This window comes from Ovis canadensis, chromosome 3, assembly GCF_042477335.2.
Source record: "Ovis canadensis isolate MfBH-ARS-UI-01 breed Bighorn chromosome 3, ARS-UI_OviCan_v2, whole genome shotgun sequence".
NCBI lineage: Eukaryota > Metazoa > Chordata > Mammalia > Artiodactyla > Bovidae > Ovis > Ovis canadensis.
Window position 1 is genome coordinate 95,602,113 of NC_091247.1, and position 16,935 is coordinate 95,619,047.

The 16,935-nt window shown below is 39.7% G+C and overlaps 1 protein-coding gene across 5 annotated transcripts in view; it reads left to right on the top strand.

Moving 5' to 3' along the window:
* Positions 1-293: 293 nt before the first annotated feature.
* The window catches only part of ALMS1 (ALMS1 centrosome and basal body associated protein), a 190,056-nt gene continuing 173,414 nt past the window's right edge, over positions 294-16,935 (top strand). For 4 of the 5 annotated variants that reach the window (XM_069583699.1, XM_069583702.1, XM_069583700.1 and 1 more), the window contains exon 1: positions 294-605. In XM_069583699.1, the coding sequence (XP_069439800.1) occupies positions 315-605 (291 nt within the window). In that variant the 5' untranslated portion in view covers positions 294-314. The remainder of the gene's footprint in view (positions 606-16,935) is intronic. The other variant, XM_069583701.1, reaches the window with a different exon arrangement.

The window sequence follows — 16,935 nt, forward strand, 5'->3', positions numbered from 1 at the left end:
AGGAGCCCTGTCTGGGTTTATTGTGAGCTTACAGTACTGTGAGCAAGCCCCCAGCCCGTGACGGGGACTAGGCGTCGGCTTAGCCAGCCCGCAGGTCAGCGCCGCGGGCCTTCCCGCCGGCCCCTTCCGGGCGTCCTTAGCAACGCGCGCTCACTCCCTGCCCCGCCCCGTCCGCCCAACACCCAGGCCCGCAGAAGGCGTCGGCCGTCTTTGCGCCTGCGCGCAGCCAAAACCGCCAGTCGTCTCTTTCCCCTCCCTTCCCTCTCCCCTCCCCGCTCCTCCTCCTCCTCCACCTCATAGAGCGAGGCGCCAATATGGAGCCTGAGGACCTACCGTGGCCCGGCGAGCTCGAGGAGGAGGAGGAGGAGGAGGGGGCGGAGAACTTGGACGAGGACGAGGTGGTGATGGTAGAGGAGATGGAGGAAGAGGAGAGACGGGAGCCGGAGGCGGATTTTAACTACGAGAGCCAGCGTCGGGAGAGTACGGACGACGAGGACGACGAGGAGGCCAAAGCCTGGCTGCAAGCGCAACCCAGCGCCGCTTTGCCTCAGGCGTCTCTCCCGAGGCACCGCTATTCGGAGAGCGAGCTGACCAGCCCCGGGAAGGTGAGCTGGGCCGGGGAGAGGTATGGGCCGCCGTCGGGCAGGGTAACGGGTGGTCCCTGAGCGCTTTGCCTGTTCCCTGCCGTCTGCCTCCTGCTCGCCGCCCGTCACGGTGCCTGACAATAGTACGTGTGCTTTTAATGGCTTGTAGGGGCCTTGTCGCTTCCTGGGCCCCGACTCTTGCCGAGTACTCCAAGTCTCCCGTCCTTTCAGGCAAAGATCTCTCTTGTTACCCCGCCTCAGGCCCCGGGCTTTTTGAATTACACCAGGTGTTCAGAGGAGTCAGTGTTGTGGTTTAAGAAACGCTGTTGGGAGGAGGTGGAGCTTATCCCCTGAGGGAGAGGAAAAGAGCGGTGTAGGAAAGGAGAGAATGGTTGCCCAGGGACTCTCTTGTTGGGGAGACAGAATATCTGCCTGAAGGGCGGGACTCCGCTTGAGAGAACAGTGTGGATTCTGCACGACATTTAGTTCAATCGCTCAGTCGTGTCCGACTCTTTGCGACCCCGTGGATTGCTGCACGCTTGCCTGTCCATCATCAACTCCCGGAGCTTGCTCAAACTCATGTCCGTTGAATCAGTGATGCCATCCAACCATCCCATCCTCTGTCACCCCCTTCTCCTGCATTCAGTCTTTCCCCAGCATCAGGGTCTTTTCTAAGGAGTCAGTACTTCGCATCTGGTGGCCCAAGTATTGGAGCTTCAGCATCAGTCCTTCCAGTGAATATTCAGGACTGATTTCTTTTAGGATTGACTGGTTTGATCACCTTGCCGTCCAAGGGACTCTCAAGGGTCTTCTTCAACACCACAGTTTAAAAGCGTCAATCCTTCGGCCCTCAGCTTTCTTTATAGCCCAACTCTCACATCCATACATGACTCCTGGAAAAATCATAGCTTTGACTAGATGGACCTTTTTTCGTCAAAGTGATGTCTCTGCCTTTTACTATGCTATCTAGGTTGGTCATAGCTTTTCTTCCAAGGAGCAAACGTCTTTTAATTTCATGGTTGCAGTCACCATCTGCAGTGATTTTGAAACCCAAGAAAATAAAGTCTGTCACTGTTTTCATTGTTTCCCCATTCAGTAAGCTACCTGAATAGTAATCTCTAGCGGCTTCTGGCCAATTGTGCTTCTTCAGCTTCTTTGTAGCCTTAAAGGGGTCCCTAGCAGGTATGAGGGGCTTAGAGATACAGGAGGTTTATTAGGCTGCAGCTCCCAACAGTCTGGAAAACTAGAAAGAGCTGATTTTTTGGCTGGCTCCTGAAGGTCATTTTGAAAATAACTGCATTTAATTGATTATTTTTCAGGGAGAAAGGAAAGGTATACAATTCGGATATCTAGTCATCAGACATTAAGTTTCTATTCTGTGAGAGGAACATTGTGGGGACAAAAGTCTAGGGTTTATTGTTCAAGACTGCTCCTTAGATAAAGTGTCAGCTGGGTAGAGTGAAACAAGGTGCAACAATTGCAAAGACAGAGAAAAGACTGTATAGACCTGTGCTGTTCAATACAGTAGTCATAGCAATGTCTGACTCTTTACATGTTAATTTGTTAAAATAAAATGAAATTAAAAATTCAGTGCCTCTGTTATACCAACCACTTTTCAAGTGCTCGGTAGCCACGCTTGATTAGTGGCTATGTAATTGGACAGTGCAGATGTAGAATAATTTCATCATTACAGAAAGTTCTACCGGACATTGTTGCTATAGGCTGTTGATCATTAAAGAATAATAGTTGTTTTGCTTGGTAAATATTCCTGTCGGTCCTCAGTTCATTGAGCATGTTGAGCATTCATCATGGGCCACACATTATGCTTTATGCTGTGGAATCTTGATGAACGGAAATATTTGTTGTTTCTTTTTTTTCTAGTGTAGGCACTTTAAAGAGGGAGGCAGACAAAATTCAGTTGGTCGAAGAAAGAAAAGTAAAAATGGTATGTCCTACCGTGCTTTGAAAACATTTAGTAAGGGAATCTGTTTTATCAGTGAAGTTGGGGAAAGCTTCCCTGAGGAAGTTATGGCAAGCTGAGATCTGAAGACAAATCACAATTAACTAGTTAAAGGGAAAAGAAGCTTTCCCGCTGAGGGAAATGCACGTGGAAAGGGACTGTAGGTAAGAGAGTATGGCGTTTTCAAGGAACCAGGAGCCAGTATGGGTTGATTACAGACTTCAAGGCTTTCTGTTCCATGTCAGGGATTTGGAAGCTTTATCCATGGAAGTCATTGAAATGTTTTTAAACAAAGAAATATAGGATAAGATTTGTGTTTCAGGAAGATCACTTTATAGCAGAGTAGAGAACAGCCTTGATAGCTGGGTGGGGTGGGGAGCAGCAATAATAAGGATGTTGATTAATTAGGTCATTTCAGTACTGCTGGGAACCGATGATATTTTGGAAGAGGGACATGGTGGATATTGAAAAGTAGACTGATTCAAGAGGTATTTAAGAAGTAAAATAATCACAGTGGTACACTAATTTTACATTATTATTACACTAATAATGGATTAGATGTGGAACACGAAGGCAAGGAGGTGTCAGGTTATTGGATAAATGGTTGTGCCAAATATTGAAAAATGGCCAAGTTTATGGTAGAAGTGGTGGCCATGGGGTAGGGTGATGAGATGGTTGGGATGGGTGTTAAGATTATGGGTTTGGCTTTGGAGATCAGAGGAGGGATCTGGGCTAGACATTTCAAATTGTAAGTTATCTATATACATATGGACCAGAACTAAAGCTACACTTGTGGATGAGATCTCCTAACTTTAATTTTGTTCTATGACTTCTTGTTTGAATAACTGTTAATATTTAAATTTAATATTCCTTGAAGATTTTAATTAAGCCCCTTTACCTCTTTACAGCCAATGTGACAAGATTATTCTTTTGTTTAACTGTGATCTATCTGTGTAATAGAAGATACTGCTTTTTAGAGCCCAAGTATTTTTTCTGTAGAGGGTTTTTTCCTTTTTGAGAGAAATCAGATATTCTCTTGTTTACCTTGGAGGGTTTATGAAGGTGTGGGTGATGTGCTGTATTAAAGGTAGCTTTAAAATGATATAAAATGTATTAAGATAATTTTTGCTCACTAATATATTAAGATTTATTTACTAATATATTAAGATTTACTGGCATAAATTGGAAAAATGTTTAAAGGAGAAACTTTTATATGTTTCTTGCTAGAAATTTATGAACTATAAGTTTTTGAAGATGAGTTTGTGGTATAGTATTTAATTCAGTGTCTTCAAAGGATGGGGCTTCCCAGGTGATTCAATAGTAAAGAATCCACCTGCCAAGCAGGAGATGTGGGTTCCGTCCTGGGATTGCGACGATCCCGTGAAGAAGGAAATGGCAACCCACTCCAGTATTCTTGCTTGGGAAATTCCATGGACGAGGAGCCTGGTAGGCTACAGTCCACAGGGTTGCAAAGAATCAGACATGATATAGTGACTAAACAGCAGCAGCGTTCAGAGGAAGAGGCCAAATGATGGGAGACATTAATTTCATTCAGGATCACCTCAAGTTAAATGACAAAATTGTAATATTTGACTCACTCTCATATGTTTCTGACAATAAGGATGTTCTAGTGGTGATTTGTAAAGTTTGCAAGTCCAGTTAATGACGCTGAGCTAAGGTATGGAACTGTTTTAAGTTCAGTACAAAATGTGACCTGCCTTACAACCAAGTCTTAAAAAAAATATTAATTTATTTTTAGCTGAGCTGGGTCTTTGTTGCTGTGGGAGGGCTTTGTCTAGCTGCGGTGAGTGAGGGCTAATTTTCATTGCAGCGCGCCAGCTTCTCACGGCAATGTGTCGTCTTATCGCAGTGGCTTTTCTTACTGTGGAGCACAGGCTCAGAGTTGGGGGGCTTCAGCAGTTGTGATGCTCTCAGCATATGGGATCTTCCGGGACCAGGAATTGAACCCATGTACCTGGCATTGGCAGGTGGATTCTTAACCACTGGACCACCAGGGAAGTCCCACAACCAAGTCTTTTTAAGATTTCGGGGAAGTGAGTGATTCAGAGCCTTTACTTTGTTGGTCTTATGCCAGTCCTGACCATTCAACATGAACCGTCTCTGCTTTGTAATTCCTAAACCTAAATTTCTGAACTGTGCTAGGGAAAATAATTCAATTCTGTGAATTGGTATCATAGAAGTTCTTGGTCCTCAGCTTTTTTTGTTTTTAGTTTTATCATTTATTTACAATAGTCTTTTCTTCCAACTATATAGAGATATAATTGACATGAAGCACTTATAAGTTTAAGGTACGTAGCATGATTTGACTTACATACGTCATAAAATAATTATCACAAGTCGTCATCTCATATGGCTTAGAAACATAAAGAAATAGAAAATAATTTTTTCCTGGTGATGAGAACTCAGGGTTTACTGTTAGCAGTGTTCATATAGAGTGTACAGCAGCATTAATTGTTTGTCATGTTGTGAATTATATACCTAGTACTTATTTATCTTATTGTTGGAAGTTTGCACCTTTTGACCACTTGGTCTCCAACTTTTAACTGGATCATCAAGAGATCTTGGAAACATTTTTCTGTTTGCTTTTTCAGATTCTTCTGCATTTTCATCCTCTTGCCTTCATCTAGTGTTCAGCATTCTCCTGTCAGCAGGTTATCATTTCTTAGGAGAGACGCTTAGGCCTGAACTCCTTCACCTTCCTAGTCCCCAACTCCAAATTTATCTACAGTGTACCACTCTTAGTCTTTTTTTTTTTTTTTTTTTTTGCCTATTAGTACAGATTTTGTTCTTAGTATTAAAACTTTCTTGTGCTTGGGGATGAAAGCTGTCAGTTATAGTGTGTTTCTCTCTTAAGGAAGTGCTATATTTTATTTTTAGATATTTGATAAATGATAATAGTTTTAAGTTAAATTGTTTTCTTGAAATTTTTTGGTCAAATTTGAAATCAGAATTACGATGTTTTTATGTGAGGTACTGGGAAGATTTTTTAATGTCTTGGAACAGTTTAAATTATACAAGACTTTCTTGCATGTTGGAAAAATAATTTGTGAAGATACTGTGCCTGTGGATTCCTTTCAGGGTTGTAATTTGTATAGACTGTCTCACTTTTTTTGGGTTGAAACTGTTAGTTGCTCAGTTGTGTCTGGCTCTTTGCGGCTCTAGGCTCCTCTGTCCATGGGATTGATATTCCCTTCTCCAGGGGATGTTCCTGACCCAGGGATCGAACCTGGGTCTCTGGCATTGCAAGCAGATTCATTAACATATTACCTACTGGGTAAACCCCCTTTTTGGGGGGGGAGTTAATTTTGCTAATTTATGATTTTTCTGGAAAATCATTTCAATAAGGATTTTTAGTTAATTATAATGAAGTGTTACATAGTATTCTTTATTTTTTCCATTGCATTTGTGATTATTTCCATTTCTCATTCCTAATTTTATATATTTTATTTTCCTCTTGATCTGAATAACTATGGATATGTTTTGTTAATTTTTTTCATCCAAAGAAACTGCTCTTATATTTGAGTTTAATTCTATTGACTTTTTCACCATTTAGTTTGTTAATTTCAGCTCTCATCTTTTACTGTTTCTCTAGGTTTATTTTGATTTATTTAATTTTACTTCATGTGCTGAATGCTCAACCGGCTTATTTAAAAACATTTTAAACAGTTTTGTTGTGACATAATTTAAATACTGTGCAATTTACCCTGTATTTTATTGCACAGTTCAGTGGTTTTCAGTATGTTAAAAGATATGTGTAGCCACCACCACAATTTTAGAACAATTTTTTCATGACCTCAAAAAGAAACCCTATACACTTTAGCTATCACCCCTCTTGCTTCCATTCCTCTAAGCAACTGTTAATCTACTTTCCCTTTCTGTAGAGTTGCCTGTTCTGGTCATTTAATATAAATGGAATCATGTAATATATGGTACATGCCACACGGATTCCTGGATCTTAGTTCTCCCACTAGGGTTCGAACCCTGGCAGTGAAAGCATTGAGTCCTAGCCAGTGGACCACCAAGGAATTCCAATATGCGGTCTTTTATGATTGGCTTCTTTCACTTAGCATAATGTTTTTAGGAATCCATGTAAATAACATCAATTTTTCATTCCTTTTTATGACTTAATAGCATTCCATTGTATGGATATACTACTTTTGTTTATCCGTATCAGTTGATGGACATCTGAGTTGTTTTCTGCCTGTTGTCTATCTCAAAATAGTTGAAACTTCTCTTTGTGATTTCTTTTTTCTTTTTGGTTGTTTAGGAGTCTGTTGCTTAATTTCCATGTTTGTGAATTTCCTTAACTTCTTTCTGTTATAGATTTCTAATTTCATTCCATTTTGGCTGGAGAATATACTTTCCATGATTTAAATTTTTTTAAAAATTTGACGCTTGTGTTTATAACTGAATCACCGTGCTATACAGCAGAAGTTAACACAACATTGTAAATCGCCTGTACGTCAGTAAGATAAATTTTCTAAAAAATTGAGGCTTGCTTTGTAACCTAACATATTGTCTATCCTGGAGATGTTCCATGTATGCTGAGAAGAATGTATATTCTGCTGCTCTAGGATGGAATATTCTGTAATGTAGTTTGCTTATAGTGTGTTCACATCTTATATTTCCTTGTTGATCTTTTCACAGGTGGCTGTCCTTTTTTTTTTAATTGTTAGCATTATGTTTTGGCTGCGCCGGATCTTTGCGGCAGCCCTTAGGCTTTCTCTAGCTGTGTTGAGCAGGGACTACCCTCTGTTGCGTTGCTCAGGCTTCTCGCTGTGGCTTCTCCTGTTACGGGGCGTGGGCTCTAGGAGTGTGGGCTTCAGAAGTTGTGCTGCATGGCCTTAGTGCCTATCGGCATGTGGTATTTCCCAGACCAAGGATGGAACCTGTGTCCCCTGCATTGGCAGCTGGATTCTTAACCACTGGACCACTAGGGAAGTCCCAGTAGACTTTATTGGGAGCAGGTCTATGGTTAGCAAAAAGTTCAGAATTCCATTGTACCTCTTTTCCTTCCCCTGTTTTCTCTGTTATTAACATCTTGTATTAGGCTGGCATATTTGTTACAATTGGTAAGCCAATATTGATACATTGCTATTAATTATGTGTATGTTTTTATTAGAGTCCACTTTTTTGTACATTCTTTGGATTTTGACAAATGTATAATGACATATATCCACTGTTACAGTATCACATAGAATAGTTTCACTGCCTAAAAAAAAAAAAATCCCTGTGTTTTGCTGATTTGTCCTTTCCCTCCTTCCTCTGGAACCCTGGCACCTGCTGCTGTTTTTATTATCTTTGTAGTTTGGCATTTTCCAGAAAGTCATGTAGTTAGAGTCATACAGTATGTAGCCTTTTAGAATGGCTTCTTTCACTTGGGAATATGTATTTAAGGTTCTTCCATGTCTTTTCATGGTTTGGGGGCTCGTTTCTTTTTTCCTACCTTGACTTCTTTTTCTTTTCTTAAAAATTGTGGTAAAATATATATACTGTAAAATTTACCGGTTTAAGCATTCTAAAAATATATTTATTTTGGCTGAGCCTTGCAGCTTTCAGGATCTTAGTTCCACAACCAGGGATTGAACTTGGGGCCCTGGCAGTGAAAGCACCGAGTCCTGAATACTGGCCCACCAGGGAATTTCCCCATTTTAACCAGTTTTAAGTTTCATTAAGTACATTCACATTGTTTTATAATCTTTACCACCATCTATCTCCAGAACTTTTGCATCTGTACAAACTGAACCTCCAACGTCTCTGCCTTATCTGAGTCTGATTCTGATCCTTGCTGTCTCTAGCCTGCTTTTGTTTTTGTCTTTTATGTTTTGCAATGTGTGTGTGTGTGGAAAACCAGGCGTGTACTGGATGAATATGCTATGATAGGAACTGGAGTAAAGAGCCTTTTAGTGTGAGATCTCGCTAAGTGTCTGTGGTTGGAGCTGATTTTGTGTTTGTTTCTCATAGCAGTAGGTGTCGAAGGCGAAAACTTCCTCTGATGACCTTGTTTTTGTTCCCCGTTTTCTTTGGATTTCTCTAAGGACTTCCTAAATAAGATCTGGATGTGCTGTTCTTTCGTTCATATGCCGTATCATCGGGAGCCCCGTTGATGTAGTGGTAAGGTATGGGTGGAGGGGAGGTGCTCTGTAGCCCTGTTATTAGGTCTCACTCTTTCCCTAGGCTGTGAGCTCCACTAGGGTTTCGCATTGGTTTCTCCCTAAATGAAATAAGAAAGCTAGGAGAGGGCTTGGAGTTGACTATTTCCCTTTCCCACATCAGTTTGTCTCTGTAAAACCCCAGTCTCTGGAGAACTAGTTTCTTTTATGGGCAGGTCTTAAGGACAGAATGCTCTAGGCTTATTTCAAAATGACTACTTTTCCCTCTTCTCCTGCCAGAGCAAGAGGTTTTTCTCTCATCTTAACTCTGAAACCTGGTGCAGTTCCTGGAAGTAAAACTCCAAAAGCGTGGGAGCCCCTCTAAGACTTCCCCTGGAGTTTTTAAATCTCAGAGTTCTCTATCCTGAGCCTCTAATAATTTGTCAGTTACAATTTAGGCTTTCCTTCCCTGTCCTTGGTGGTGTCTGCTCTGGAACTCGGTCCCATTTGTTGTGATTGTCTGTATCTGTTTGTCTGTCTCTAATTTGGGGGCCTGTAGTTTGCCCTTAATTTCAATTCTCTGGTGGATGTAAGAAGAGTTGTTGGTTTTCAATTTGTTTAGGTTTTTTTCTTTTTGTAGTGATAGAAGTAATGACTTCCTAACTCCTTGCCTGCTGGACCAGAGCTTTGTCTTAGTTGTTTTTCAAGAGACTGTGGTTTTATTTGTTTGTTTTTACCATGCTCCATAGCTTGGCTTCCCTAGTAGCTCAGTTGTTAAAGAATCCGCCTTCAATGCAGGAGACCCTGGTTAAGTTCCTGAGTCAGGAAGATCTGCTGGAGAAGGGATTGGCTACCCACTCCAGTATTCTTGGGCTTCCTTTGTGGCTCAGCTGGTAAAAGAATCCGCCTGCAATGCTGGAGACCTGGGTTTGATGCCTGGGTTGGGAAGATCCCCTGGAGAAGGAACAGCTGCCCATTCCAGTATTCTGGTCTGGAGAATTCCATGCACTGTATAGTTCATGGGGTCGCAAAGTGACTTTCACAGCTTGTGGGATCTTAGTTCCCCCACAAGGGATTGAACCTGTGCCCTTGGCAGTGAAAGCATGGTGTCCTAACCATTGGACCACCAGGGAATTTCCTCAACAGATCATTTTTTAGAGCAATTGTAGGTTCCAAAAAAAAATTGGACAGTACAGAGACTTCCCATCTACCTCCTGCTCCCACACATGCACAGCATCCTCCACTGTCAATATCCCACGTCAGAGTGTAATACATTTGTTACGATGAACCTACATTGACATCCAAAGCCAGAGTTTATATTAGGGCTCACTTTTGGTATTGTACATTCTATGGTTTTTGACAAATATATAATGGCGTGTATCCACCAATATAGTTTCTCCGTGTCTTTTCATGACTTAGTGGCTCATTTCTTTTTAGTTCTGAATAATATTATTGTCTAAATGAACCACAGTTTATTTTATTCGTTCATCTACTAAAGGATATTTTAGTTGGACTTCCCTGATGAGTCAGACTGTAATGAATCTACCTGCAATGCAGAAGACCTGGGTTCAAACCCTGGGTCGGGAAGACCCCCTGGAGAAGGGAATGGCTACCCACTGCAGTATTCCTGCCTGGAAAATTCCATGACAGAGGAGCCTGGTGGGCTGCAGTGTGTGAGGCTGCACAGAATCAGACACGACTGAGAGACTAACCGTCTTTTCAGTCCATTTGGGTCAGTACCAAGCAGTCGGATGACTAGCTGTATGTGTGCTCAGTGGTGTATTTTGGTTAACAGTCCTTATCAGGTTATGTCTTTTAGAAATATCTTCTCCTAGTCTGTGGCTCGTCTTCTCGTTCTCTTGACATTGTCTTTCATGGAACAAAAATTTTTAATTTTGATGAGTCCAGCTTATCAATTATTTCTTTCAAGGGTTGTGCCTTTGGTGTTGTACCGAAAAAGTGATCACCGTAGCCAAGATCGTCTAGGTTTTCTCCAATATTATATTCTAGATGTTTTACAGTTTTTACAGTTTTATATTCTGTGTTTACATCTATGATTCATTTTGAGTTATATTTTGTGAAAGGTGTAAGATCTGTCTCGATTCACTTTTTGCACGTGTACGTCCAGTTATTCCAGCATCGTTTGTTGAAAAGACTGTCTTTGCTCCATTATGTTGCCTTTGTTCCTTTGTCAAGGATCAGTGGTCTTTATTGTGGTCCATTTCTGGACTTGGTTGTGTTACAGTGCTCTGTTTGTCTGGCCTTTCACCAGTGCCACATTATCTCGATTGCTGTAGCTTTATACTAAGTCTTTAAGTCAGATAGTGTCTGTGTTGTTTTTTTGGCTTTCTTGGGTCTTTTGACTCTCCATATACCCTCTATTTTTAAAGTTTAAATTACTTTTTTTCCCCCCCATTGGTAGGTTGGTTTCTGCTGTACAACAATGCAAATCAGCCATAATTATACGTACATCCTCTCCCTCCCTAGCCTCTCTCCCCACCACTCATCCCATCCCTCCACGTCATCACAGAGCACTAGACTGGGCTCCCTGTGCCGCACAACAACTTCTCAGCACCTGCCCAGCTTGCACTGGACAATGTATATATATTGATGCTGCGTTCTGCATTTGTCCCACTCTCTCCCTCCCCCACGGTGTCCATAAGTCCATTCTCTACATCTTTGTCTTCATTCCTTCCCTGCAAATAGCTTCATCAATATAATTTTTCTAGATTCTGTATATGTGCGTTAATTACTATATTTGTTTTTGTCTTTCTGAGTTCACTGTATATAATAACAGGCTCTAGCTTCATCCATCTCATGAGAACTGACTCGAATTCATTCTTCTTGATGACTGAGTAATATTCTGTTGTGTATGTATGTGCCACTGTTTTTTTGTTGATTCCTCTGCTGATGGGCATCCAGCTTGCTTCATGTCCTGGCTCTTGTAAGCGGTGCTGCAGTGAACGCTGGGGTACATGTGTCTTGAGTTTGGTTATGGTTTTCTCAGGGCCCAGTAGTGGGATTGCTGGGTCATGTGATGATTTATTCCTAGTATTTGAAGTAATCTTTATCCTGTTCTCCATAATGGCTGTATCAGTTTGTATTCCCACCAACAGTGTAAGTTCCCTTTTCTCTACATCCTCTCCAATATTTATTGTTTGTAAATTTTTTGATGATGGCCATTCTGACTGGTGTGAGGTGATACCTCATTGAAGTTTTGATTTGCATTTCTCTAATAATTAGTGACGTTGAGCATCTTTTCATCCGTTTATTGGCCATCTGTATGTCTTCTTCGGAGAAATATCTGTGCCCATTTTTTGATGGGGCTGTTTGTTTCCTAATATTGAGCTGTACAAGCTGCTTATATATTCTAGATTAATCCTTTGTCAGTTTCATTTGCAGTGTTCTCCTATTTTGAGGGTTGTCTTTTAATCTTATTTATTGTTTCCTTTGTTGTGCAAAAGCTTTTAAGATTAATTAGGTCTCATTTGTTTTTTTTTTTAATTTCCATTACTCTAGGAGGTGGGTCATAGAGGATCTTGTGGTTTATGTCAGGGAATATTCTGCCTGGGTTTTCCCCTAAGAGCTTTATACTTTCTGACCTTACATTTAAGTCTAATCCAGTATGTATTTATTTTTGAGTATGATGTTAGGAAGTCTTCTAGTGTCATTCTTTAGCATGTAGCTGTCTAGTTTCCCCAGAACTACTTGCTGAAGAGGCTGTCTTTTCTCCATTGTATATTCTTGCCTCCTTTGTCAAAGATAAGGTGCCCATAGGTGTGTAAATTTATCTCTGGGCTTTCTGTCTTATTCCATTGATCTCTATTTGTTTTTGTGCTTGTACCATACTCGTGATGACTGTAGCTTTGTAGTATAGTCTGAAGTCAGGAAGGTTGATTCCTCCAGCTCTGTTTTTCTTTGTTAAGATTGCTTTGGCTATTCGGGGTCTTCTGTCTTTCCATGCAAATTGTAAATTTTTTTGTTCTAGTTCTGTAGAAAAATACCATTGGTAATTTGATAGGGATTGCAGTGAATTTGTAGATTTGTATGTATGTGGGCTTTCCTAGTGGCTCAGACGGTAAAGTGTCTGCCTGCAATGCGGGGGACCCGGGTTTGATCCCTGGGTCGGGAAGATCCCCTGGAGAAGGAAATGGCAATCCACTCCAGCACTCTTGCCTGGAAAATCCCATGGATGGAGGAACCTGATAGGCTACAGTCCATGGGGTCGCGAAGAGTTGGACAAGACTGAGCAACTTCACTTCACTTCACTTGGGTAGTATAGTCATTTTCACAATATTGATTTCTCCAATTCAAGAACATGGTATATCTCTCCATCTATTTGTGACATCTTGGATTTCTTTCATTGGTGTCCTATAGTTTTCTGCATAGGGTCTTTTTTTAGGTAGGTTTATTCCTAGATATTTTATCCTTTTTACTGCAGTGGTGAATGGGATTGTTTCCTTAACCTTTTTCTGATTTTTCGTTGTTAGTGTATAGGAATGCAAAGGATTTGTGTGTATTAATTTTATATCCTGTGACTTTACTCTATTCATTGATTAACTCTAGTAATTTTCTGGCAGAATCTTTAGATTTTTCTTTGTATAGTATCATGTCATTTGCAGACAGCGAAAGTTTTATCTTTATTTTCAATTTGGACCTCTTTTATTTCTTTTTCATCTCTGATTGCTGTGGCTAGGACTTCCAACACTGTGTTGGATAATAGTGATGAGAGTGGGCACCGTTCTCTTGTTCCTAGTCTTAGAGGAAATGCTTTCTGTTTTTCACCATTGAGAATATTTGCTTTGGATTTGTCTTGTATGGCCTTTATTATGTTGATGTAGGTTCCTTCTGTGCTTACTTTCTGAAGAGTTTTTATCATAAATGTGTTGAATTTTGTCAGAAGCTTTCTTTGCATCTATTGAGATGATCATATGGTTTTTATCTTTCAGTTTTTTGATATGTGTATCACATTGATTTTTTTTGCATATATTGAAGAATCCATGCATCCCTGGGATAAATCCCACTTGGTCATGATGTATGATCCTTTTAATATATTATTGCCTTTTTTTTGCTAAAATTTTGTTGAGGATTTTGATATTGGCCTGGAATTTTCTTTTTTGTGGTGTCTTTGTCTGGTTTTGGTGATGGTGGCCTCCTGGAATGAGTATGGGGTTTTTCCTTCCTCTGCAATTTTCTGGAATAGTTTTAGCAGGATAGGTGTTAGTTCTTCTCTAAACTTAATGAGGGATTTACCTGTGAAGCCATCTGGCCCTGGGCTTTTGTTTGTTGAAGATTTTTGATCACAGTTTTTATTTCAGTGCTTGTAATTGGTCCATTCATGATTTCTGTTTCTTCCTGGTTCAGTTTTGGAAGGTTTTTCTAAGAACTTGCCCATTTCTTCCAGGTTGTCCATTTTATTGGCATATAGTTATTTGTTGACTCTTAAGGTCCTTTGTATTTCTGTGTTGTCTCTTGTAAGTTCTTTTTCATTTCTAATTTTATTGATTTGAGTCCTCTCCCTTTTTTCCTCGATGAGTCTGGCTAGTGGTTTGTCAATTTTGTTTATCTTCTCAAAGACCTAACTTTTAGTTTTATTGAACTTTGCTATTGTTTCTTTCATTTCTTTTTCATTTATTTCTGCTCTGATCTTTCTAATTTCTTCCCTTCTGCTAACTTCAGGGTTTTTTGTTCTTTTTTTAGTTGCTTTAGGTGTAAAGTCAGGTTGTTGATTTTTGGTGGTGGTTGTTTTTTGAGATAGGCTTGTATTGCTGTTAACTTTCCTCTTAGAACTGATTTTGCTGCATCCCACAGGTTTTGGGTCATTGTGTTTTCATTGTCTTTTTGTTTCTAGGTATTTTTTAAAATAACCTTTTTGATGTCTTCAGTGACTTGTTGGTTATTTAGAAGTGTGTTGTTTAGCCTCCATGTATTTGTGATTTTTACAGTTTTCTTTCTTTTCCTGTAATTGATATCAAGTTGCATAGCATTGTGGTCAGAAAATATGCTTGATACAATTTTAGTTTTCTTAAATTTTCCGATGCTTGATTTGTGACCCAAGATGTAATCCATCCTGGAGAATGTTCCATGTTCAGTTGAGAAAAAAGTGTATTCTGCTGTTTCGGGATGGAATGTCCTGAAGATATCAGTTAGCTCCATTTGGGCTAGTATGTGATTTAAAGCTTGTGTTTCCTTATAAATTTTCTGTCTGGATGATCTGTCCATTGGTGTAATTGGGGTGTTAAAGTTCCCTTGTATTACTATATTACTGTCAGTTTCCCCTTTTGTGGTCATTAGTATTTGCATTATGTATTGAGGTGCTTCTGTGTTGGGTGAATTAGTATTTATAATTGTTATATCTTCTTGAATTGGTCCCTTTTTCATTATGTCGTGTCCTTCCTTATTTTTCGTAACAGTTTTTATTTTAATGTCTATTTTGTCTGATACAAGTATTGCTACTCCCACTATCTTTTGATTCCCACTCGCATGGAATATCTTTTTCCATCCCTCAACTTTCAGTCTGTATGTGTCCTTAGTTCTGAAGTGGCTCTCCTGTAGGCAGCATATACACAGGTCTTGTTTCTGTATCCATTCAGCCAGTTTGTGTCTTGATTGTAGCATTTAATCCATTTACATTTAAGGTAGTTATATATATGTTCCTAATGCCATTTTCTTAAGTGTTTAGGATTTATTTTTGTGAGTCTGTTTCTTCTCTAGAAGTTCCTTTAGCATTTGTTGTAAAGCTGGTTTGGTGGTGCTAAATTCACTGAACTTTTGCTTGTCTGTAAAGCTTTTGATTTCTTCTTCAAATCTGAATGAGATCCTTGCTGGGTGGAGTACTCTTGGTTGTAAGTTTTTATCCTTCATCACTTTAAATATATCTTGCCACTCTCTCTGGCCTGCAGAGTTTCTGCTGAAAAATCAGCTGTTAACCTTATGGGGATTGCTTTGTATGTTATTTTTTGCTTTTCCATTGCTGCTTCTAGTATTTTTTGAGTTTAATTTTTTTAAGTGTGATTAATATGTGTGTTGTTGTGTTTCTCTTTGGGTTTATCCTATATGGGACTGTCTGGGCTTCCTGGACTTAGGTGCCTATTTCTTTTCCTATAGTAGGGAAGTTTTCCGCTATAATCTCCTCACATATTTTCTCATACCCTTTGTTTCTCTTCTTCTGGAATGCTAATAATTTGAATTTTGGTGCATTTATTATTGTCCCAGAGGTCTCTGAGACTGTCCTCAATTCTTGTATTTCCTTTTTCTGCTCCTCAGCAGTTATTTCTGTCGTTCTGTCTTCCAGCTCACTTATCCCTTCTTCTGCCTCAGTTATTCTACTGTTGATTCCTTTTAGATTATTTTTAATTTCAGTGATTGTGTTGTTCATCTCTGTTTATTTTTATTTCTTCTAGGTCTTTAGTAAATGTGTTAAATGATTCTTGTATTTTTTCTATTTTTGATATTTTGAAACCTCTTTACTGTCATTACTTGAAATTCTTTTTCACATAGGTTGCCTGTTTCCTCTTCATTTATTTGGTCTTGTAGTGTTTAACTTGCTCCTTCATCTGTAACATTTTTTTTGTTGTTTCTTTTTTTTTTTTATTGATGGTTGGGACTACGTTCCTGTCTCACAAGTTGTTTAGCCTTAGTTTCCAGCAGTGGAGTGTTCAGGTAGTTGGGTAGAACTGGGTCTTTGTTTTGAGATGTGGACCTTTGGAAACCTCACTCTTCATTAATATTCCCTGGCACCTGAAGTTTTCTCTGTTACTCTAGCCATTCAGACTCAGCACTCCTGCCTCCTGGGGCTCAGTCCTGAACTGGGATTCCACAAGCCATGGTTGTGGAAAAGAAAAATGTAGAAAAGGAAGAAAAAGAAAAAAAAGGCAAAACAATAACAAAGAATAGAAAATAACCTCAAAAGGGTGAAACTGGACTCCAGTAGCAAAGTGAGAAAAGAAAAAAAATTATATCTATAAAAATAAAAAATAAGAAGAAACAAGAGGGGGCAGAAAAATAATGAAGACTAAAAAATAATAAAATAAATTTAGAAAACGAACAAATAATAGGAAAACAAGAATAGGTATGAAACAACCACTGGAGGGTAAAACTGAACTCTGCTGGTAAACAGTAAAAAAAGTATTGGAAAAAAAAAACACCCTCAAAAACAGAAAAAAACTTGGCTGTGCTTAGGTGGGGGATGACTTATGTGGTGTTGTTTGGGTGGAGGTGGGATTTAGCAGGGGGTGGAGTCCTGATTCAGGACCTAAGCCTCCAGAAAAAACCCTAG